At 44.5% G+C, this 19,214-nt stretch overlaps 1 protein-coding gene across 2 annotated transcripts; it reads right to left on the minus strand.

The window, feature by feature from the left end:
* Positions 1–421: 421 nt before the first annotated feature.
* Positions 422–18,729, minus strand: NCOA4 (nuclear receptor coactivator 4). Of its 2 annotated transcripts, none has more exons than XM_070946190.1 (10): positions 18,638–18,729; positions 8,389–8,540; positions 7,184–7,324; positions 6,923–7,011; positions 6,521–6,629; positions 5,500–5,574; positions 4,293–4,439; positions 2,810–3,790; positions 2,403–2,492; positions 422–1,511 (listed from the first exon to the last, which is right to left on the minus strand). In XM_070946190.1, the coding sequence occupies exons 2-10, from the start codon at positions 8,527–8,529 to the stop codon at positions 1,506–1,508; spliced, it is 1,779 nt and encodes a 592-aa protein (XP_070802291.1). In that variant the 5' UTR covers positions 8,530–8,540; positions 18,638–18,729; the 3' UTR covers positions 422–1,505. The 2 variants fall into 2 exon arrangements, with proteins under 2 accessions (XP_070802291.1, XP_070802292.1); XM_070946191.1 differs by lacking the exon at positions 18,638–18,729 and adding an exon at positions 11,445–11,533.
* Positions 18,730–19,214: the final 485 nt, after the last annotated feature.

The following is a 19,214-nucleotide window of genomic DNA, read 5'->3' on the forward strand; positions in this document are numbered from 1 at the left end:
CATAGAGCACCTCTGTGAAGCTTAAGAGAATCTGATCCACTCTTGTGATGTGAGGCAGTTTAGGAGTAGGGCTTAGGCGTTCTGTAGATTTCAGGCACTAAACCACGAATGAAGGCAAATCCTTCCTATAATGATACACAGCCGGATTCACCAGGACCAAGGATTTACTCCCCCGAGCTTCTTTAGGGAACGCCTCTTCTGCAATAGGTGCTTTGGGCTATTCTGTGAGTCGTATGTGAGCCAATAGGAAGGCACCACATAAACACAACTCGTGGAATAGCCCAAAGCACCTATTCCAGTAGAGAGGCATTTCTTGAAGATGCGCTCCAATGTGAGTCTGAAAGCTCGGAAAAGGACCAACCCACATTCCACCCATCAATCCCATCAACAGAGCTATGAGAAAAACAACTTCAGGCAAACGTACTTTTTATTCACAATGGTTTAATGGCATACTTCATTAGCATCACAAACATTGGGTTAACGTAAAAGACAGCATTACGTATCAGTCAGGTCTTCCACAGGAACCTGAGCAGATACGTTCTTAAGCACTGGAAGGCAAATTTGTAAATAGTGGTTAATTCTTAGGACAGCCGGAAGGCCTATTATGCCTGTGAAATATCTAGCAATTAAAAGTGTACCTGTGGTAAGCCAAGAGCACTTCAAAAACAAAATTTTCATTTTTTAAAAAAAATTAAAAATTTTAGCATCGCAACTTTTCAAAGTTTCCCCCACAAATTGTGGAAGCAGGTAAAAGTGATATTCAAACTTCAGCATTAAAGTTTCTAAGGTTACTGTCAACCTATAATTCATAGCGCGAGAGAAATAATTTTTTGTTCATGCGATACAAAGGATACAACTTGTACTTAGTACTGGGCTTTAAAACCACACACATTTCACCCGCTCTGTGCTTAATTTCGCCCCCCCCCCCTTCCCATTCTAGTTACTTTAACCAGAATATCGCCAAAGTTGCCAGGTGCCCATGCCAATTATGATGGCTTGCCGTCATCTTACAGCAGAGAAGAGTGTCTATACATTATACAGAACACACAATTCAGAAGCGTCTGAATGACTTCGTAAGAGCTGTACCTCGTAAACATGTTCTGTAAATATATTTAAAATTAGGACCTGGAAAGATGGCCAATGGTTTGTGCTCTGGATAAAATTCTGTGTCTCCCACCCCAGCTAGGGGTCATTCTGTCAGAATTTATTTCAAAATACTGGCTTTTACATTTAACGGCGGACGAGTCGCAACAGGCTCTTCACGTCCAGACCAAGAGAACCCAACAAGGACACTTCTGTTTGAGGACTCCAAGGTCCATTTTCTGCAGCTCAACACCAGCTACCTACAGCTTTTAAAGTGACATTTGAAATCTGGAAAAGACAAATGGTCAAAAACACAGGAGAAGGAACAGGCTGCAGTCACTCATTCCAGGGTGTGCGATAATCAGCAGGAAATCAAAGCAATCATTTGGATCACACTGCAGGGATGTTGTTTTTTACTTTTTTCACATCTAGGAAACAAAAACCCAGAATTGTGTTAAAACAAAAACAGTGCTAATCAGGGTCCACCAGTAATATTTCAAAAGCGCAAGGTCATTGCAGGCGTTCAGGAAAAGATTTTATCTATCGTGCTTAGCCCTGCCTTCACTCTTCTTGGTAGGAGTGCTTTATGCAATCTGAATGCTTAGCCAGGAAGATGAAGCGTCTGGATAGCCTATCTGGTGAGAATCAGCAGCCTTTTGTGGGGAAGCAGCCCTCCTAACGTTGCAAACTGATGCTTGTGCCTCCCCTAAATGAACTGTTGGAGAGAAGTCACATTAGGGTGCATGTTGGTGTAAAAACACCTATTTTTAGAACCCCTCACTGAAAAAAACCTACAAAAAATAATTATCACCCCATTAAATGACAGACCCTAACTACCTGGCCACCCATTGGAATCAGCTGCTGTGCTTCCCTGAACTTCTGTACCACATGAACTACAGCTGTAGTCAGAGGCCTTCCAAGCACCATTTGGTCAAAAGCGCTCGGTTAGATTCACACATTCTCCCGAGACACAAAAAGAAGCACGCTGATTGCATTAGCATCTTACCAGAAAGCTAGACTCTCGCATTTTAACAAGATGTTAAAAATAAGCCGGGGTGTTACTTTTAATATCTCTGCGTCTTTCCACCAGACACAGAAAGGAAAAAAATGGATTGTGAACAGGCCAAAATTAAGAAGAAAGCCTAGAATAGTGAATGGATATCTAACCAATCCTGATGTTCTCAAAAAGCGAATTGGGCTCAAACGGATTCTTGCGGGAGCATCCAAAATTAGATGTTAGTTAGACTAAGAAGTTAGTCAAGAAGCCAAAAAGCGAGAACTCAACTGGGTGGACTTCCGTTGTACGGAGAGGCTTTTACCTGCAAAGGCGTCTGATACAGCCATTTTTCTCTCTCTCCACTCAGGTTCATACAGGCAAAGAGGTCGCAAACGGCAGGGAGGCCGCTGTCCTGTAAGAAACAAGGATTGGTTTCTGTGAGAATAGAAAATTTACTGGTCTGTCTGACATTTCCAAATGAAACAGCAGGACACCAAAGTTAGCACCTTAACTGCCTCTCCAGTGAAGGGTCTTCTGGCCTGGCAGCTTTAAGACGCGTGGACTTCCAACTCCCAGAATTCCTCAGCTAACATGGCTGGGTGGGGAACTCTGGGAGTTGAAGTCCACGCAGCTTAAAGGCGCCATGTTTGGAGAATCCCCTGGGTTATATTAAACATGGCACAGATCGCTTTCAGCGGGTTAAAGGGACTGGGCGAGAATCCTACTTACGTGTGCTTTCTTCCGTAGCAGCCATTTATCTTCCACGAGAGGCTGGCTGGAGACTTCTGCGTTTTTTGACAAGATCCAGCTGTTTATGTTGAAAGGGAGGTGGAAGGGCGTGAGCAGCTCCAGGAAGGAACCCTTATAGCTCACTCCGGCCTCCTCTCGGATCGCCTTCTCTTCGCCGGGTGAAGCTTTGACTTCTTGCTTGGCTAGCCAAGAGGACAATGAGGTCTCCTGCAATTCTTTCAGAGGTTCTGCCACCTCCCGGACAGCGTCCTGTTTTATGGCAGAGCTGGCCGAATCCCCCTCCGTTTGTCGAGAAGGATGGAGCCAGATGTTCAGCACAGGCCGACGTCCCTCTGGTTCGGAAGCCTCTGCTAACGGCATCCCGTTTTTATCCTTGCCTTCTTTCCTAAGAAGCCATTTGCACAGGGCTTCCTTTTCACAGTTCTCGTCACACGCGCACTCGGAAAAGCTGGAACACGGCTCGTTGGCTTTGCATAGGTCCTCGACTCTGAAAGCGGGCTGCTGCAGAAGCCAGCTGTCGGCGTTCGGCGTCTTTCTCGCGTCCAGGTGCTCATTAAGGCATTTCAGATTGCCAAGATTTTCTATCTCTACCCCAGTGGCTTGACCGCCACAACAATGACTGCAAGAATCGGTTTTAGGGAGCCAATCGTTCGGGTTATATTCCTCGCGGAAAGGCTTAAAAACCCATTTCCACTTCTCATCGGAGGCATTCTCATTTTGGGGTTCAGAAGGCACGAGGAGCCATTCAGAAAGATCGGTGCCGTCTTCCTCAAAGAGCTCCAATTCGTCAATCTTCTCAATGGACAAGGTGGAAGCGATGGTAGAAGTCGAGCTCTTCCGTCGGCGGAGGTCCGTTCTCTCAGGAAGGTCTCGCTGTTGGTTCTGCAAAAGCCAGTTCTCCAAGTTTTTCAGGTCTCCCCATGCTTTCTCCAAGTAACACACTTCCGAAGGCTTGAAATCCTAAGGAGAAGACACCACAAGCATTTAGATCCATCAAGGTAGCATGCAGTATTGCAGGCTAACTTTACCCACAGCCTAAAAGTTTGATCCTGACTGGCTCAACCTTCCACCCTTCCAAAGTTGGTAAAATGAGGACTCAGACTGTTTGTGTGCAAGCGATATGCAAATAATGCTTTTAGAAAGGGCTGTAATAAATCTAAGTGCTATTGCTATTTCTTAGGAAAACAACAGCAAGATTAAGATCGCTCTCAATGTTCCAAGAACAACCTTTTTGGATCCACCAATTCCACTTCTTTTGGGAGATAGATAGGTTGATTGATTTGCTGCCCATCTTACCATGAAACCTTACAACATGATCCTAACAACAGGAAGAAACCCCCAATATTCAGAGCCACAGCATTTCTTGGAAAATAAACCATTTGGAGATGTAGTTGGGTCTGCCTTTTCCAACGTTACTCGAAAGCCCTCCTTCTCTATAAATGGAGACAGTAGATCGCAATACCTGATTGGCCGCCTCAGCTTGTGTTTTCAAGAGCCAGTCCTCCTGCTTGTAGCTAGGAATGTAAGGGATACAGCACACACCATCGGATTTGGTTCCAAGAAGCCAGTCAGAGAGAGGGCAACCCAGCGTCCCACGGAAAGGTTTCGGCTAATAATCAAGAACAAACTGAAGGTCAATTTAATCCCGGACAAAATCCACCATGGGCATATACACTCTCTCCCCCCAAGGAGAGATAAAAGTCTCCTGGAGCCCTCTTCGGGAGGAGAATGTTCAGGTGTTTGTGCCACTGAAAATTTCTGGATTTTAAAACAATTCTTTCTTTAGACTTGAATTCTGAACAACCAGCAGCCTATTTGAGCACCCACTATGCATTTTAAGGACTTAAAATTATTTTCTCACAGACCAATTGTGGGTTCTCTTGTGGAGATTAATTAATCTCACTTTCTGGAACACTATGCATTTTTTTAATTTATTGATTTATATCCCGCCTTTCCCCACAAATAACTCAAAGCAGCAAACATATCTAACACACCTTCCTCCTCCTATTTTTGCCCATAACAACAACGCTGGGAGGTAGGTTGGGCTGAGAGGGAGAGTGATTAGCCCAAGTCAACCAGCTGACTTTCATAGCTAAAGCAGGACTTGAACTATGACCTCTCCAGGGGCATGGTGGCCCAGTGGTTGGAATGTAGTATTGTAGGCTAATTCTGTCAATTGCCAGCAGTTCAATCCAGCGGTGAAATCCACTTACCTTCACTACTGGTTCGGGAATGAGAGTGCGCGTGCACTATGCTCGCATGTGCCTCTTCTGCACATGTGCAGAGGGTCAAAAACGGGATATAATGACGTCCTGGCGGGTGGGTGGAGCCTCCCGCCACCGGCACTACCGGTTTGCGCATGCCGGATAGATCCAGCTGGATTTCACCGCTGGTTCATTCTTGACCAGCTCAAGGTTGACTCAGCCTTCCAAGGTCAGTAAAATGAGGACCCAGATTATTGACTCTGTAAACCACGTAGAGGGGCTTGTAAAGCATTATGAAGCGGTATATAAGTAAGTGCTTTTGCTAAGTGCTATTTTCTAGCCTGGGACCTTATCCACTAGACCAGACCAAACTGGCATTCCTAGCGAACAGCAAGAGAAGACGAAGTTTAAAAACTCTGCTGCCACCCTCTAATTTCAGCTCCTCTAAACAAATCTGTAATTTACCTTTTCGAAACTAGCCGTCACAGGACAGTTCTGCACAGAGATCCAAGGGGCGTAATCTTCTTTATTGGAAGTTTGCTATTAAAGAAAGAAACCAGAGATGATAAGCCATTTTTTCAAACAAACAGAAAGTTAAGTGCCCACACATGTTTAAAAATAACAGATGGAGTCACTTATCCGGGTTCTTTTGAATTTGAAAAGGATTATGGTAGCTATTTCAAGATAGGTGTTCTGAAAGAGATGGAATAAAGTCCAATCTCATATAAGCCTTAGTGTTTCTTCAGGAACCTGGGTTTTAATTACAGGTAGTCCTCGACTTACGACCCATAATTGAGCCCAAAGTTTCTCTTGCTAAAGGAGATAGTTGTTAAGTGAGTTTTGTCCCATTTTATGACCTTTCCTGCCACAGTTAAGTGAATCACTACAATCGTTAAGTTACTAACATGGTTGTGAAGTGAATCTAGTTTCCCCATTGACTTTGTCAGAAGGTTGCATGACCCGGGACGCTGCGACCGCCATAAATATATGCCAAACGTCTGAATTTTGACCACGTGACCGTGGGGGTGCTGCAACGGTCATAAGTAGGAAAAATGGTCCGAAATCATTTTTTTCAGTACCTTTGTAACTTCAGTCACTAAATGAACTTATTCACTAAATGAATAAGTCAAGGACTACCTGTATAGCTTTCCAAGTTGCATACATCAGAACAGGCCTTTTCATCCTGTGGTACGCAAAGCCGCGTCCTAGACAAGTGTTAACGGGGAGGATAAGCCTGTGGGAGAGTCAGCTGGAGCTGCGTGGTGGCCACCTCTCCAGCCACAAGGGCGAAGTTTAATGGCAGAGAAACAGGCACAAGTTTCCCATTAAAAGATGGGTGTACTTTATCACTTTTTTTTTTTTTGATCAAGTTTTTGACACCTTGCTAAGCCACTGGTGGTATTCAAATATTGCCATGTCCTAAAAGTGGTGCAATCTGTGAAAAGGTTGAAAATCCTTGCATGTGGACACAGCTCCTTTTGCTCACCATTGTTCTAATGGAGCCGAACGAGGTGATTGCCTGGCGAAGAAACGCCACATCAGCCTCAAAGTTCAGGATGGAAGTTTCTTCCGGCTGGAGAGTCAAACTGCCAAGACTTAGGGGAGAAGGCAAAAGTTAAGAATTCAGAAAGAAACCAAGGCGGTAAAGCCATTTCCCAAACAGTCAAGTAATTTTTATGCATAAAATACATCTGTCTTCCTAAGGGATACCGAATCTTCAAATCCCCCATTTCCACCCACAGAGGTGGCAAGATCTCCAAAATTAACACTCCGGTTCATTTTGCGTGATAGAACCAGAAAGGTTGATGTCACAGCCCACAATGATGCGGAAAACAACCAAGATAAATAAATAGCTGAACGGTCATTCAAAATTTCTTGGAGGGCTCACCTCTCAAAACACGCTGAAATCTGATTTGTGAGATCACCGCTTTGAGGCTGTTCCAGCAGGCGGATGAGGCCACTGAATTGTCCCAACAACTGAAAATTAAACAAAAGTACGTGACCTCACTAGGAACAGGATGAGCCAGCATCATCTAAGGTTGAGATACAAAGCTGTGGCCTTGTGCCGCAAACAAACAGCTCACGGTCAAGGCAAAGTTCCCGTAATTCTGGATGCAGGAAGAGAATCCAGAGGCCCATCAGCTCTTACCCAACAGAGCTGCTGTGCTTGTTGCTGCAAAGCCTCTTCCTTCAGCTGCTGAATGAGGTCAACCTGCTCCAACAACCAAACTTCGCGGCTTCGCAGGCATTCCAGGTGGCGACTGATGCAGCTGTGAACCTGAGCTTTCACCTGTAAAGAGAGAAGAAGCCACCTCTATAAGTCTTGTCCCAAAGATGCTTTTCCAAAAGGCAACTGGACCTTCTTGGAACTGAACTGAAGAAGCTTCATGGATCAGAATGGGGTTTTTTTCCCAAAAAACCCGCAAGGAAATCCAGTTGTAAAAAAAGCACCTTTGGGATGAGAACTGGATGACTGAGAATCTCCCATAAAAAATCTCTATAATTCTATTATTCTGATTCAAGTCTCTCATCCCTCCTGTTCCTATCCCCACATTTTGCAATTCAGGCAGGGTCACCATCCAATGGCAGGATGAGATCCCAAGGGATCAAGATCCAACACGGCTCTCTCACTGGAAAGATGATTCAGTGGGGGCTGTTTTACACTGATGGGGACTCAAGCAAGACTTTTAAGGAATTCAGATTTTTTTCCCCCAGAGTTAATCATTGTTCAGCATGAACCTTTGTACTTAAAGGTGCTGAGATTGAGAAATTGAGCTCTGGGGATGTATCTCATTTGTTCCTTATGCAGGAATTTACCCAATCTGCAAAAATTGCAGTTTTACCCAATAAGAGCAGGTATATTTTAAAAATGGCATTGTACCTAAAATAAAAGATGCACCATCTTGATGACCAGTTAGATGGCAACAGCTAGATGATCTTAAATTACTTAGAGAAAACCTAACAGGGTCAAACCTGGTTAGCATTTTGGTGGGACAACATTAGTAAACCCCCGAGTTACGGGCTGGAATCCTAATCTGCAGCCCCCAAGAAAACTACCTGGATGCATCCAGAAGTTTAGATCAACTCAATTCTTTATCTTCACAACCCTGCTTGAAGACTGAGTACATCCACACACAGTGAAAGTTAGACCCCCCCCCCCCCCACAGCACTCATGAATGCTCTTGTTTTTTTCCAGGCTAGCTTTAAATAGCTGCATAAAACTTGAAGATTAAAAGAAAATCTTTGCCGAGCTACTGCATAAGAAGTTCTGCAGCCAAGCCCTTTTAAGCAAGGATTTAATCCCTTATTAGAAGCACAAAGTGGTGTCTCTTTTGAATTCCAAATTCCAAATACCTCTTTCCAGTTGTCTTTGACTTGTTGTTCGGCTTTGACAATTTCAGCAAACGCCACTTCCAGGTCTTTTTTGGCCTGCAGACACTTGTCCAAGGCTTCCGTGTTGCCAAGGCTTCCATTTCTCTCTTGGAAGGGGATCATCCTAGCCAATTCTGGAACAGGGAGAAAAAGAGCCCACTTCAGAATCTGTGCTATGTCCTAAAAATTGTCCTAGGCCAATGCTGGAAATGAGACTATCATGGAGTCTCTCAGCCCTGGTGGCCCAGTGGTTAGAGTGCAGTACGGCAGGCTGACTCTGCCGACTGCCAGGGGTTCGATCCTGAACAGCTCAATGTTGACTCAGCCTTCCATGGTTGGTAAACTGAGGACCCAGATTGTTGGGGGCAATATGCTGACTCTGTAAACCACTCAAGAGAGGGCTGGAAAGCACTGTGAAGTAGTATATACTGTATTTTTCAGAGTATAAGACGCACTCCCCCCCCCCCCAAGGGAGGGTGAAAATTTGGGTGCATCTTATACGTGGAATGTAGCCCCGCCCACCCACCAGCCCCCACCCCTCGGCCTTCACCCGTACTCTCAGAACTTCTGGAGCAAATGCAGCCTCTCAAACGGAGAGCCTCCAAAAGCTCCATTTGCAAAGGAGCTTCTCTTTGCAAAGGCAGCCTCTCAAACGGAGCTTTCGGAGGGTGAAAAAGCAAGGTGCAGAGGCCAAAATGGCTACCTTTCCCTGCTGTATTCACTGGAGCGCCCTGCAACTATCAGCTGCATTTTTGAAGCTGCGTATCTGCCCCAATGAGGCCCTTACGTGCTCACAACCAGCGAACCTGTTGCTAAAGTTCACCTCTGGGAACAGCTGATTGGGGGTATTCTGGAGGCGATCCACCTGCCAATCAGCTGCTCGTGCTGAATCAGGCTAATATGCTGAAGCTGACCAGGCTGTTTGCTAAGGATGCTAGCCAGATGAATACCGATGGATGCTGTTAGGCAGAGGCAGAATTTTTTTTTTCTTGTTTACCTCCCCCCAAAATAAGGTGTGTCTTATACTCCAGAGCATCTTATACTCTGAAAAATACGGTAAGTCTAAGTGCTATTGCTATTTCAGTTTTCAGAGCTGGTTTACACACGTCTTCATTGGTGATTTTCTCCCATTTTTTTTTTTTAAAGTCATCTGGCAAATACCTCCAGCGTTGCTAATTCTGGCTACCCAAGACTGAAATTTCTTTAACTTTATTTCTTTGTTAAACTTATTTGCCCCGCCTATCTCGCCGTGGGGCTGCTGAAGGCGGCTGACAATAATAAAAATGGAGAAATGAAAAGAAGCGTCAATATAACAATAGCAAAGTATTGGAACAATAGAATAAACAACTAAAAATAAAGCAAGAAGAATATCACCATTTGAGAATAAATAAATATTGAATTGTTATGATTGCAAATTTCCAAAGCAGCTCTTCGGGGTTTGGGATGAAAAAACTCCCTTTGCTTAGTAGTCCCCCCCAGTGACATCTCCTCAACAGCCAGTTGTGGACTCTGCACTTCTAGCCTGCAAGAGCACTGCACTGTGTTGGGCAGTGTTGTAACAACTGTTGAGGCATCTTCCCCAACTCTTAGGCCAATACGGTCTCCAACACCCGGCTCATGTTTTAAGCTCATCTAGCAGCTCATCTGCAGTTACCTGCAAACTTTGCACTAAGACACACACACACACAGCCGCACAGGTCTTAACTTACATTGCAAGCATTTTTTGGCTTGTTTATTCAAGTTCTAACTCTGCTTTCCTACAGGTGTTGAGTTAACATTTCCTACAGGAGCTTTTGGATTGAAGCCCACAGTTCTGAAACATCTAATTCATAGAACTGTGCAATTTTAGGTAGCTGGGAGGAGAGGAGAAAGTTTGAAAGTTTCCCTAATTTAAGGCATCTTGAACACAAAATAAGCATTCAGAACAGGATCCTTTCCGTTTTCTGATTATACTAAAGTTTTCAGTAGTTAAACTGCTGTTTCTGGACTATAGTTCATACAAAGCATAGTAAATTAGACACCCCCCCCAAAAAAAAAAAACGAACTAGGGAACAGATCCAGATATGCCAAAGCTGGTCTAAAATTAAATCATATTCTGCAACCCAAACAAAGCTAAACTTGAAGGCTAAGTAAAATGACCCAGATCATAATTTATTTAACTGAAGGTTAACCTGTAATCGAAGTGCCAAGCCCAAATCAATAAAATCCAGGAACATAGAAATAAAACCTCTACAACTTGAGTGTAAAAGAGCAAAGCACCCAGCAACAAAATAAAACAAACAAAAATAATAGAAGGATGTCAAAATAAACACTTTTTTCCAGAAAGCTGGAGAAAAAACAATAGAATAAGTTTTAAGAAGTGCCATGCAGGCCTCTCTGGAGAGAGCAAGATTAATATCCTCTGGTTTTTACTGGGCTGTATATCTTTGCAATTGAATTAAATGAATGAATGAATGCAAACCCCACTCCCTTCTAGCGCTGATGATGTTACCTAGTTTGGGAATGAAACATCTGCAAGAAAGAGAGCACCAAGGACCCCTCAAAATAATGTAAATTTCTAATTGTTTGGTATTGTTTTTAATTGTATTTGTAATTGTTTCTAATTGGTATTTATTCAGTGCAGAATTTAGGCGCTGGTTTGACTCCGATGCTCTTCTTCATGGTTCATGATTATACAAGATCTTCCACTGACTTTTTTCCAATAACTGAAAATACCTTCTTACATGTTTTGTAAGTCAAATTCTGCTGTGCGCAGAAGCCTTGCAAAATCCTCATCCTACGAACCCATCTGTTCCCTTAAAAAATCTTCCAAATTAAAAATCTTCAAAGTTAAAAATTTTCCAAATTAAAGGTGGTTTTGGTTAACCGATCTCCGTCAGGACGAAACAAACAGCTAGCAAAGAAGCAACTTCTACAACCTCAATTTCTGTCAGCCAACTTCCAGAGTTGGGAATTATTCCTGCTTTATTCCATGCCGCGAAGGCTGCCAGGTCTCCTTTTCCCCTTCCCTCTTTTTTCCCCCCCTGGCTCCTGCATACCTCAATTTCTGTTCGGAGAAAGGAGGAAGTTCCAGCTGACGGGAGAGCAGCCGGCCACCTTCTGCAGCACACAAGATAACTATCAGCAGCCCAGCCTGCTTTAAAACCTGCTTGCCAGCGCACATTTCAGGCCCGGCCCTGGCTTGGCCTTGCCTCCCAAAGCCCACGTGGCCTGGCCGCCACAACTGGAGCACAGCCTTGCACGTCCGCCTTTCACGGCTGTGGAGAGGAGGAGGAGGAGGAGGGAAGAAGATTGAAAACTGCCCAGCAACTCCCCAGGAAGCAAGAGCAGCAGAGAGGCCATTTAGGAAGGGAAGAAATGCAAATCTGAATTGTTGCGAACAAGCTAGAAATGTCTATTTTGTAAAAGAAGCTACTATTTGCATCTTGGTGTGATGTTAAGACCACCTTAGTAGTATGGCTGTATTCTTATTATTGTGTTGTTGTTGTTGTGGTGATGATGATGATGATGATTTAATATTTGATTCACAGTCTGGGACTGGTAAAAGCTTAACAATTCAAGTCCTAACCAAGGACCTAAAAGAGCTGCTAAGGTAACGTCTGAGTATATCATCGGCAGCTCCGAGTAAGGTGGTGGGTCAGGATATTCAGGTCTGATAAGTTCAACTTTTCCCTGTACCCAGGCAGCCCTTCGGGTGTGGCTCCAAGGGCTCCTATGTACTATTGGTACAACCCTTAGCTTCTTCCTCCACAGTCGCTCAACTTCAATTTGCAAATCATGATATTTTGTTATTTTTTCTAGCTTTTTCTCTCCCCCTGGTATTGCAATAAATCAATGAACCGGACTTTTTTTTCCTTTCCACAATAATGATGCCAGGCGGGTTGTGGGTGTCTGTCTGTTTGGATTTGGAACAACTACGGCAGGAAAGGCCATGTGCTGGGACAAAACTCGCTCAACAAATGTCTCACTTAACAACAGAAATTTTGGGCTCAATTGTCAAGAACTACCTGTATTATGACTGCCATTATTCTGTTGCTTTGCATGTACACAAAGAGCTTCTGCACCTGAGACCAATTCCTTGACTGTGCAATCTCACTTGGCCAAAGAAAGCATTCAATTCAATTCAATTCAGTTCACCTTCCCGCAAGCAGGTTCAGGACAATCTCAGGCAGGGTTAAAATGAGGATTGCTTTTCCAACTAGGCCAAGCACCAAGGACCCTCTCACACATACCCTGCGCCTGGGAGAGAGAGAAATCCTCCAGACCAAGGAGAACCCTATGCCTTGCACCCTCCTCACCTAGCCTCTCCTCTCAGCAAGACAGCGGGAAGGCGGCCTTGTGGAACAGTCTCCAAACAGGTCATACCAGCTGCAGCAGCATTTCCACCGTCTACCTGGCCTCCAAAGGAGCTGCATTTCAACTTGCAAAATTCAGAATCCAACGTGGCCGTTTCAAGTATGACAATTTGGATTGTCGGTGGATTTTTGTATCTTCGCTTTCATGGCATCAGTTTGTAGTGCTCGTTCTTGAGCAGCCAGTATTAAGCCTTCCGTTTCTTTCTTGATGGTTCCCATCTTAAGCCATGCCCATGTGAAGTTGTCATCACATTTTCCTTCAATGTTTTTCAAGTGCTGTCCATGCAAAGCTTTGGTTTTCCATCTATTTAATCTGTCATCCAACTGTTTTTCCTTATATTCTGCCTTTGTTTCAGTTGTTTTTATAATGTTCTGTTTTCCCAGCCTGCAGCAATTTTTCTGTACTTTGGTTCACATAATCATTCAAACTTCGTTTTTCTTCTTCTACAGTTTGATGGATTTGCAATAGTCCTCTACCCCCTATTTTCCTTGGCAGGTACAACCTGTCGATGTCACTTCGTGGATGTAAAGTGTGGTACATATTCAAAAGTTTGTGCGTTTTCCGGTCCAAGTTTTCCAGTTCATTTATTATTATTATTATTATTATTATTATTATTATTATTATTATTACTACTACTACTACTACTACTACTACTACTACTACTACTAGTTAATCTTTAGTGAGATTCACAGCCTTTGAGGCTGGTTAATAGCTCAGCAGCTCGAGTCCTAACCAAGGACCTAGGAACTGTTCAGGTATCGTCGGAGGATGTAAGCTGTTCCGAGTAAAGTGGTTTTTTGTAGAGTCAAAATGTTCAAGTCCGGCAAATTTAGAATTTCTAAATAGCGGGGTAGCCCTTTGGGTATTGCTCCGAGGGCTCCAATTACAATTGGGACAACACACGATTTCTTTTTCCACAGTCGCTCAACTTCAATTTGCAAATCCCGGTACTTTGTGATTTTTTCTTGCTGCTAATCTTCAATCCGTGCATCACCAGATATTGCAATGTCGATGAACAATACTTTTTTTCTTTTCAACTATTGTTATGTCAGGTGTGTTGTGGACCAAGTGCCTGTCAGTCTGAATCCTAAAGTCCCACAAGATCTTGACTTTCTCATTCTCTAAAACTTTCTCAACCTAATGTTCCCAGGTTGGGAATAATAATAATAATAATAATAATAATAATAATAATAATAATAATAATAATAATAATAATAATAATAATTGCTGAGGCTGTCTCCCAAACTTCCCAAGGTTAACAGGATTGTTGTGAAGCTGCTGGCCTGGCAATTTTCCTTACTTCCTCCAGATGTTGGTAGGGCTCATTCCGGCTGTTTGTTTGGCCTACAGAGGCCAGGCCAGGCCCCATCTCAAAAGCACAAGCCGCTGCAATTCACCCCCCTGTGCTTCATTGCACAATATCCTTTGCTTAATCCAAAAACAGAAAGGTGCAAACGGATTAATGCTTGTTCCATATTCAGTTGGTAAACAGTTATGTGCCCTGTGAAATGCTGTGGTCTGCTGAAATGGCCTGTCTTAAATCCAGCCATTTACTGTATTTTTCAGAATATAAGATGTACCTTTTTCCCTCCTAAAAGGGGGTGAAAATTTAGGGGCATCTTATACACCAAATGTAGCCCCGCCCACCCACTGACACCACCCTTTGGCCTCTGCCTCGCAGCAGTTACCTCCTTGCAAGCAAACAAGAAAAACAGCTCCTTTCAGCTTCAGCACATCCTGATTAGTACAAATTGATTGGATCGGCCTCCCGACTCTCAGCTGATTTGCTCTCAGCTGTTTTGTGGGGGGCCTCTGCTGCTTGTGCAAAGAGGTAAATTGCTGGAGCAGATTTTTTTTTCCTTGTGCTAATCAAGCTATGCTGAAAATGAAAGTAAAGCAGGCTGTTTGCTGTAAAGAGGCAAAAGAGGGAGATTTCTTTTTCTTCTTTTCCTCACCAAAAAAGGTAGGTGCATCTTATACTCTGAAAAATACGGTAATTCTTTTTCTTAAGAAACCTCATTCATTAATTAACTGGTGTATCTATTCACAGGCATTGGACCATAAGAAAGGCTGAGCGCCAAAGAATGGAGGCCTTTGAACTCTAGTGCTGGAGAAGATCTCCTAGAGGAGATCAACCCTGACTGCTCTTGAGAAGGCCAGATCCTGAAGAGGAGACTCAAATATTTTGGCCACCTAATGAGAAGGAAGGACTCCCTGGAGAAGAGCCTAATGCTGGGAGATGATTGAGGGCAAAAGAAGAAGAAGGGGACGGCAGAGAACGAGGTGACTGGATGGAGTCACTGAAGCAGTCGGCATGAGCTTATATGGACTCCAGAGGATGGTAGAGGACAGGAAGGCCTGGAGGAACGTTGTCCATGGGGTCGCGCTGGGTTGGACATGACTTCGCAACTAACAACAAAATTCACAGGCAGCAACCCAAGGGAGGAGTGGGTGCATATTGACTGCTTCTATTTTTCAACAGGAAAATGTTCACAGCTGCTTTCTGGAAAATGGTTATGTATTCACTTTAGAAATTTCTCATTTCTTCCACTTCCTCCTGCTTGTTTCCACTAAATTTCATCTCAGTCACAGATTTATACCTATGCAAATAAGTGGCCTGCTATCTTTTCAACACTACTAGACAAATAATATAGTCCTCAAGTTACAAGTTCATTTAGTGACCGTTCGATGTTACTATGACACTGAAAAAAATGACTCACTACCATTTTTCAGACTTATGACCGTCCCAGCATCCCCATGGTCATGTGATCAAAATTCAGACACTTGGCAACTGACTCATATTTATGACGGTCGTAGTGTCCCAAGGTCATGTGATCCCCTTTTGCGACCTCCTGACAAGCAAAGTCAATGGGGAAGCCAGTTTCACTTAACAACTGTATCACTAACTGAACAACTGCCATGACTCACTTAACAAATGTCGCAAAAAAGGTCAAAAAATGGGGCAAAATTCATTGAACAACTATCTCACCTAGCAACAGAAGTTTTGGCTCAATTGTGGTCATAAATTGAAGATTATCTCTCTCGTGTGTGTGTGTGTGTATGTGTGTGTGTGTGTGTGTGTGTCACCCTTGGCATTTACTCTTGGCATATAGGTAAACATAAAACACCTTTTGTAATCTGTATAAGTGTAAAATTGATTGTCCCCCAAGAGTCATTTAATATATAATTGATGCCTGCCAATTATATTTGAAATTTGATCACACTGAATGAGGATGATATGTCAGATTAGTCAGTTCACTAATAAAAAGTGCAACCAAAGACTCTAGAAGAAACGCTTGTAGTTGTCATGCAGGTAGCAAAATGGCTTTATTTGGGGGAAAAAAATCAAATTATTTTAATTGATTTGATTATTTCAACAAATTTCCAGCTTCTTCTTAAATCTCATCTCTGAAGCCTGAAAAGTCAGAGATAAGGGAACAAAAATATTTTTTTAAAAGGCCTTTCTGCACACTTCATTTTTTTTCCCACAAGAACTGTGTTTGTGGCTCATAATAGCCTACAGAAGAGGAACTTCAGCTTTTGTAAGACTGCATTTTTGCTGCTGAAAATCCACCATTTTAAAATAAAGTTTCAAAAAAAGGACCACCAATTATTCCTGTGCAACGTTTCATATTCAGCTCCGTGATCCTGCCAGGTAGATTAGGGTGAGATACAAAACTGGTTAATCCAATTAGCACTGTGGCTAATTAGGAATGGGCCTTGAACCTGGAAGTATAGTAATCGCAATTTAATATTTTACAAGCTTGCCTGTGGTACAGGACTCACGCGATCACTTTTTGCCTGAAAGGATGGGGGGGGGATTGTTTTTTTTCCAACTGTTTTTCAAATCTTCTTGGTCTGTCTAGGTCTAAGTCTGTCATTTCCCACCTCAACAAGGAAAGAGATTTTCAGGAATCCAGGATCCTAGCTTGCCTACTGTTCTTTTGAGGTTTAATGTGACTGCTTGTATTCCCTAAGGAGAAATGTGCAAATTGAGTGCTTCAGTAACAAAACAGTAGAAGGAGCAGAATTTCCATACTAATGAAGAGTGGAAAGGTCGATCTTAATTACTGGGAAAGCAATTAAGGAGGGAACATTAGCAGGAAACCAAGCCAAGATGGAAAATGGGAGTCATAACAACATCATGCTATCTTGCCTGAAGCATAATCCTCTTTGTGGCAAATCTTTGTGGAAGAAACAGCAAATCTCACACCACCTTCAAAACAAATAAAGTCCAGAAAGCACCTTGACCACATAAACACACAATTATGTTCTTACAGGACCATCAAGTGGCTGATTTTATGACTGTTAAGCCTCTATTCAGAGGCCAAAGTCAAAACAGACTCATTCTATTTTTGACCCCTTTTAATCTTGCACACAAGGGAGAAAAATATCAAGTGAATAAATAAAAGCTGTAACTAAAGCCTCCAGAGTTACCCATAAAACTGAAGGTTATCCTCCAAAACAAGTCTCTGTAAACATTTCACACCAATTATGTGTTGAATTACACCGTCTGCCCTCGCAGCCCAAGAGAAGGCTGAAGTTTTGCACACTCATGTCTATTATTTAGTATCAAAATAAATTCAAACAGAGAAACACATATGTCGCCTTCTCTTCTAGTTCTAAGAGGCTCACACCCCGAACATAACATAATAGCAGAGTTGTTCTTCTACCTTCCAGTTCAACTCCCTGATCAAGCAGGAGACCTAGGCCCTCTCAACTACCTGGTTCGTGGAAAACGAGAGAATAAAATCTGTTAGCAAGAATGATTATTTCCTTTCTGGAAATTTCTGGAAATTTCCTTTCTTGAAAAAGAGCCTGGATAGCTCTGCAGACAGAGGCACTGTAATTTAACACCAGCTGCCTGCAATTACTGCAGGTTCGAATCTCGCCAGGCTCAAGGTTGACTCAGCCTTCCCTCCTTTCTAAGGGAGGTAAATTGAGGACCCAGTTTGTGGGGGCAATAAGCTGACTTTGTATAAATATATACAAAAGAATGAACGCCATTGCTTAACACACTGTAAGCCGCCCTGAGTCTCCGGAGAAGGGCGGCATATAAATTAAAGCAAAAAAATAAAAATAAAAAATCGATACGAGTGAATGCAAAGCTCCCAGGCTCTTTATAGGGATGAGAGGGACTTCCCAGCCTGTGGCGAAAGAGGCGAGGGACGGACTGGCCGAGAAAGCCCAAAAGTCCGGAAGGTGCGGGAGGGAAGCCACGTTTCCACGTGCACGTGGCCCAGGTTCCTCTCAGGGCTTGCAAGGCGGAAAAAGGCGGCCCGGCTGCGGCTTCTGCTCTGCAGCTACAAGGCCCCCAGGCTCCACTGGACGCCGCCCCCGCCCCCGCCCCCCCCCCCCACAAAAGGCCCGTTTTAGCTGCTTCTTTCCTCCCCCTCCCCCCCCCCCGCCTCCTTTCTTGGCGACCCCAGGAAGAGCGACAAAGGCGGGACCAAAACAATAAAAATAAAAACGAAACATTAAATGCAGGCATAAAGAAAAGGACCTTTTCCCGCCCAGAACTGCCTGTCTACAGCCGGGCTAGGCCGGGCCCCTCCTGCCTCCCTCCCTCCTGCCCTGGTGGTTGGGGGGCTCCAGGCCACGTCCGCCGACCCACCAGGGGCGCCTCTCCGTCTTCTGCCCCCTCCCTGGGGAGGGAGGAATGGCCCTCGGCACCTGGGGAGGGACGGGGGCAACGCCTTTCCAGGGCCCCCCACAGGACCCCCGGGGCCCCTCCGGAGGGGGAGGGGGAGGGGAGACACGCGCGGGCCCTTCCCACGTGCAGTTACATAGAACGGGGAGACACGCGTCCTGGGCGAAGCGGGGGAAGGGGGAAGCCGGGGCCCCGGAGCACGCAAGGCGGCCGGCCTCCACTCACCCGTCGGGCGGCGATCAGAGCTGCGACCCTCGGAGGCTCCAGGGAAGGGAAAGAGGCCTCCCCGCTGCCCAGCCTCGCGAGAGTTCCCGGCGGTGGTCTCGCGGGGTTTCCGGGAGACATGCGCAGTGGCGCCCGGTGAAGCCGAGCCAGGAGCTGAGGGGGCGGGGCCTCTCCTGCTTAGCGGGAACGGGAGTGGTGGGCGGGGGGGGGAGGGGAGGGGAGGGGAGGGGAGCGGCCGCTGCCTCGGGGAGAGGGGTTGGGTTGTGTGTGGGGGGGGGGGGAGGGGCGGCTTTTGGCTGATCTTAGAAAGACAAGCTGTTTGGAGGCGGATAGGGCGTGGATGGGAGACCACCAGAAAATGTTATGTCTCCCCTCCCCCCCCCACTTCTTTTTAACCCAGATTTAGCATTTAGCCCTGATCAAAAGCCGCTTTAACTTTGGTCCTCCTGTTTTGTTATCCTGTTACTTATTTCCCCTCGCTATGACAATAAAATAATATTTCTTATTGCTGTTTTTTTTAAAAAAACTCTGGTTTTATAACCCTGTAATCCTATCATCATCATCATCATCATCATTA

Source organism: Pituophis catenifer, unplaced genomic scaffold (assembly GCF_029215685.1).
Source record: "Pituophis catenifer annectens isolate HBS135680 unplaced genomic scaffold, rPitCat1.0.hap2 SCAF_6, whole genome shotgun sequence".
Lineage (NCBI taxonomy): Eukaryota > Metazoa > Chordata > Lepidosauria > Squamata > Colubridae > Pituophis > Pituophis catenifer.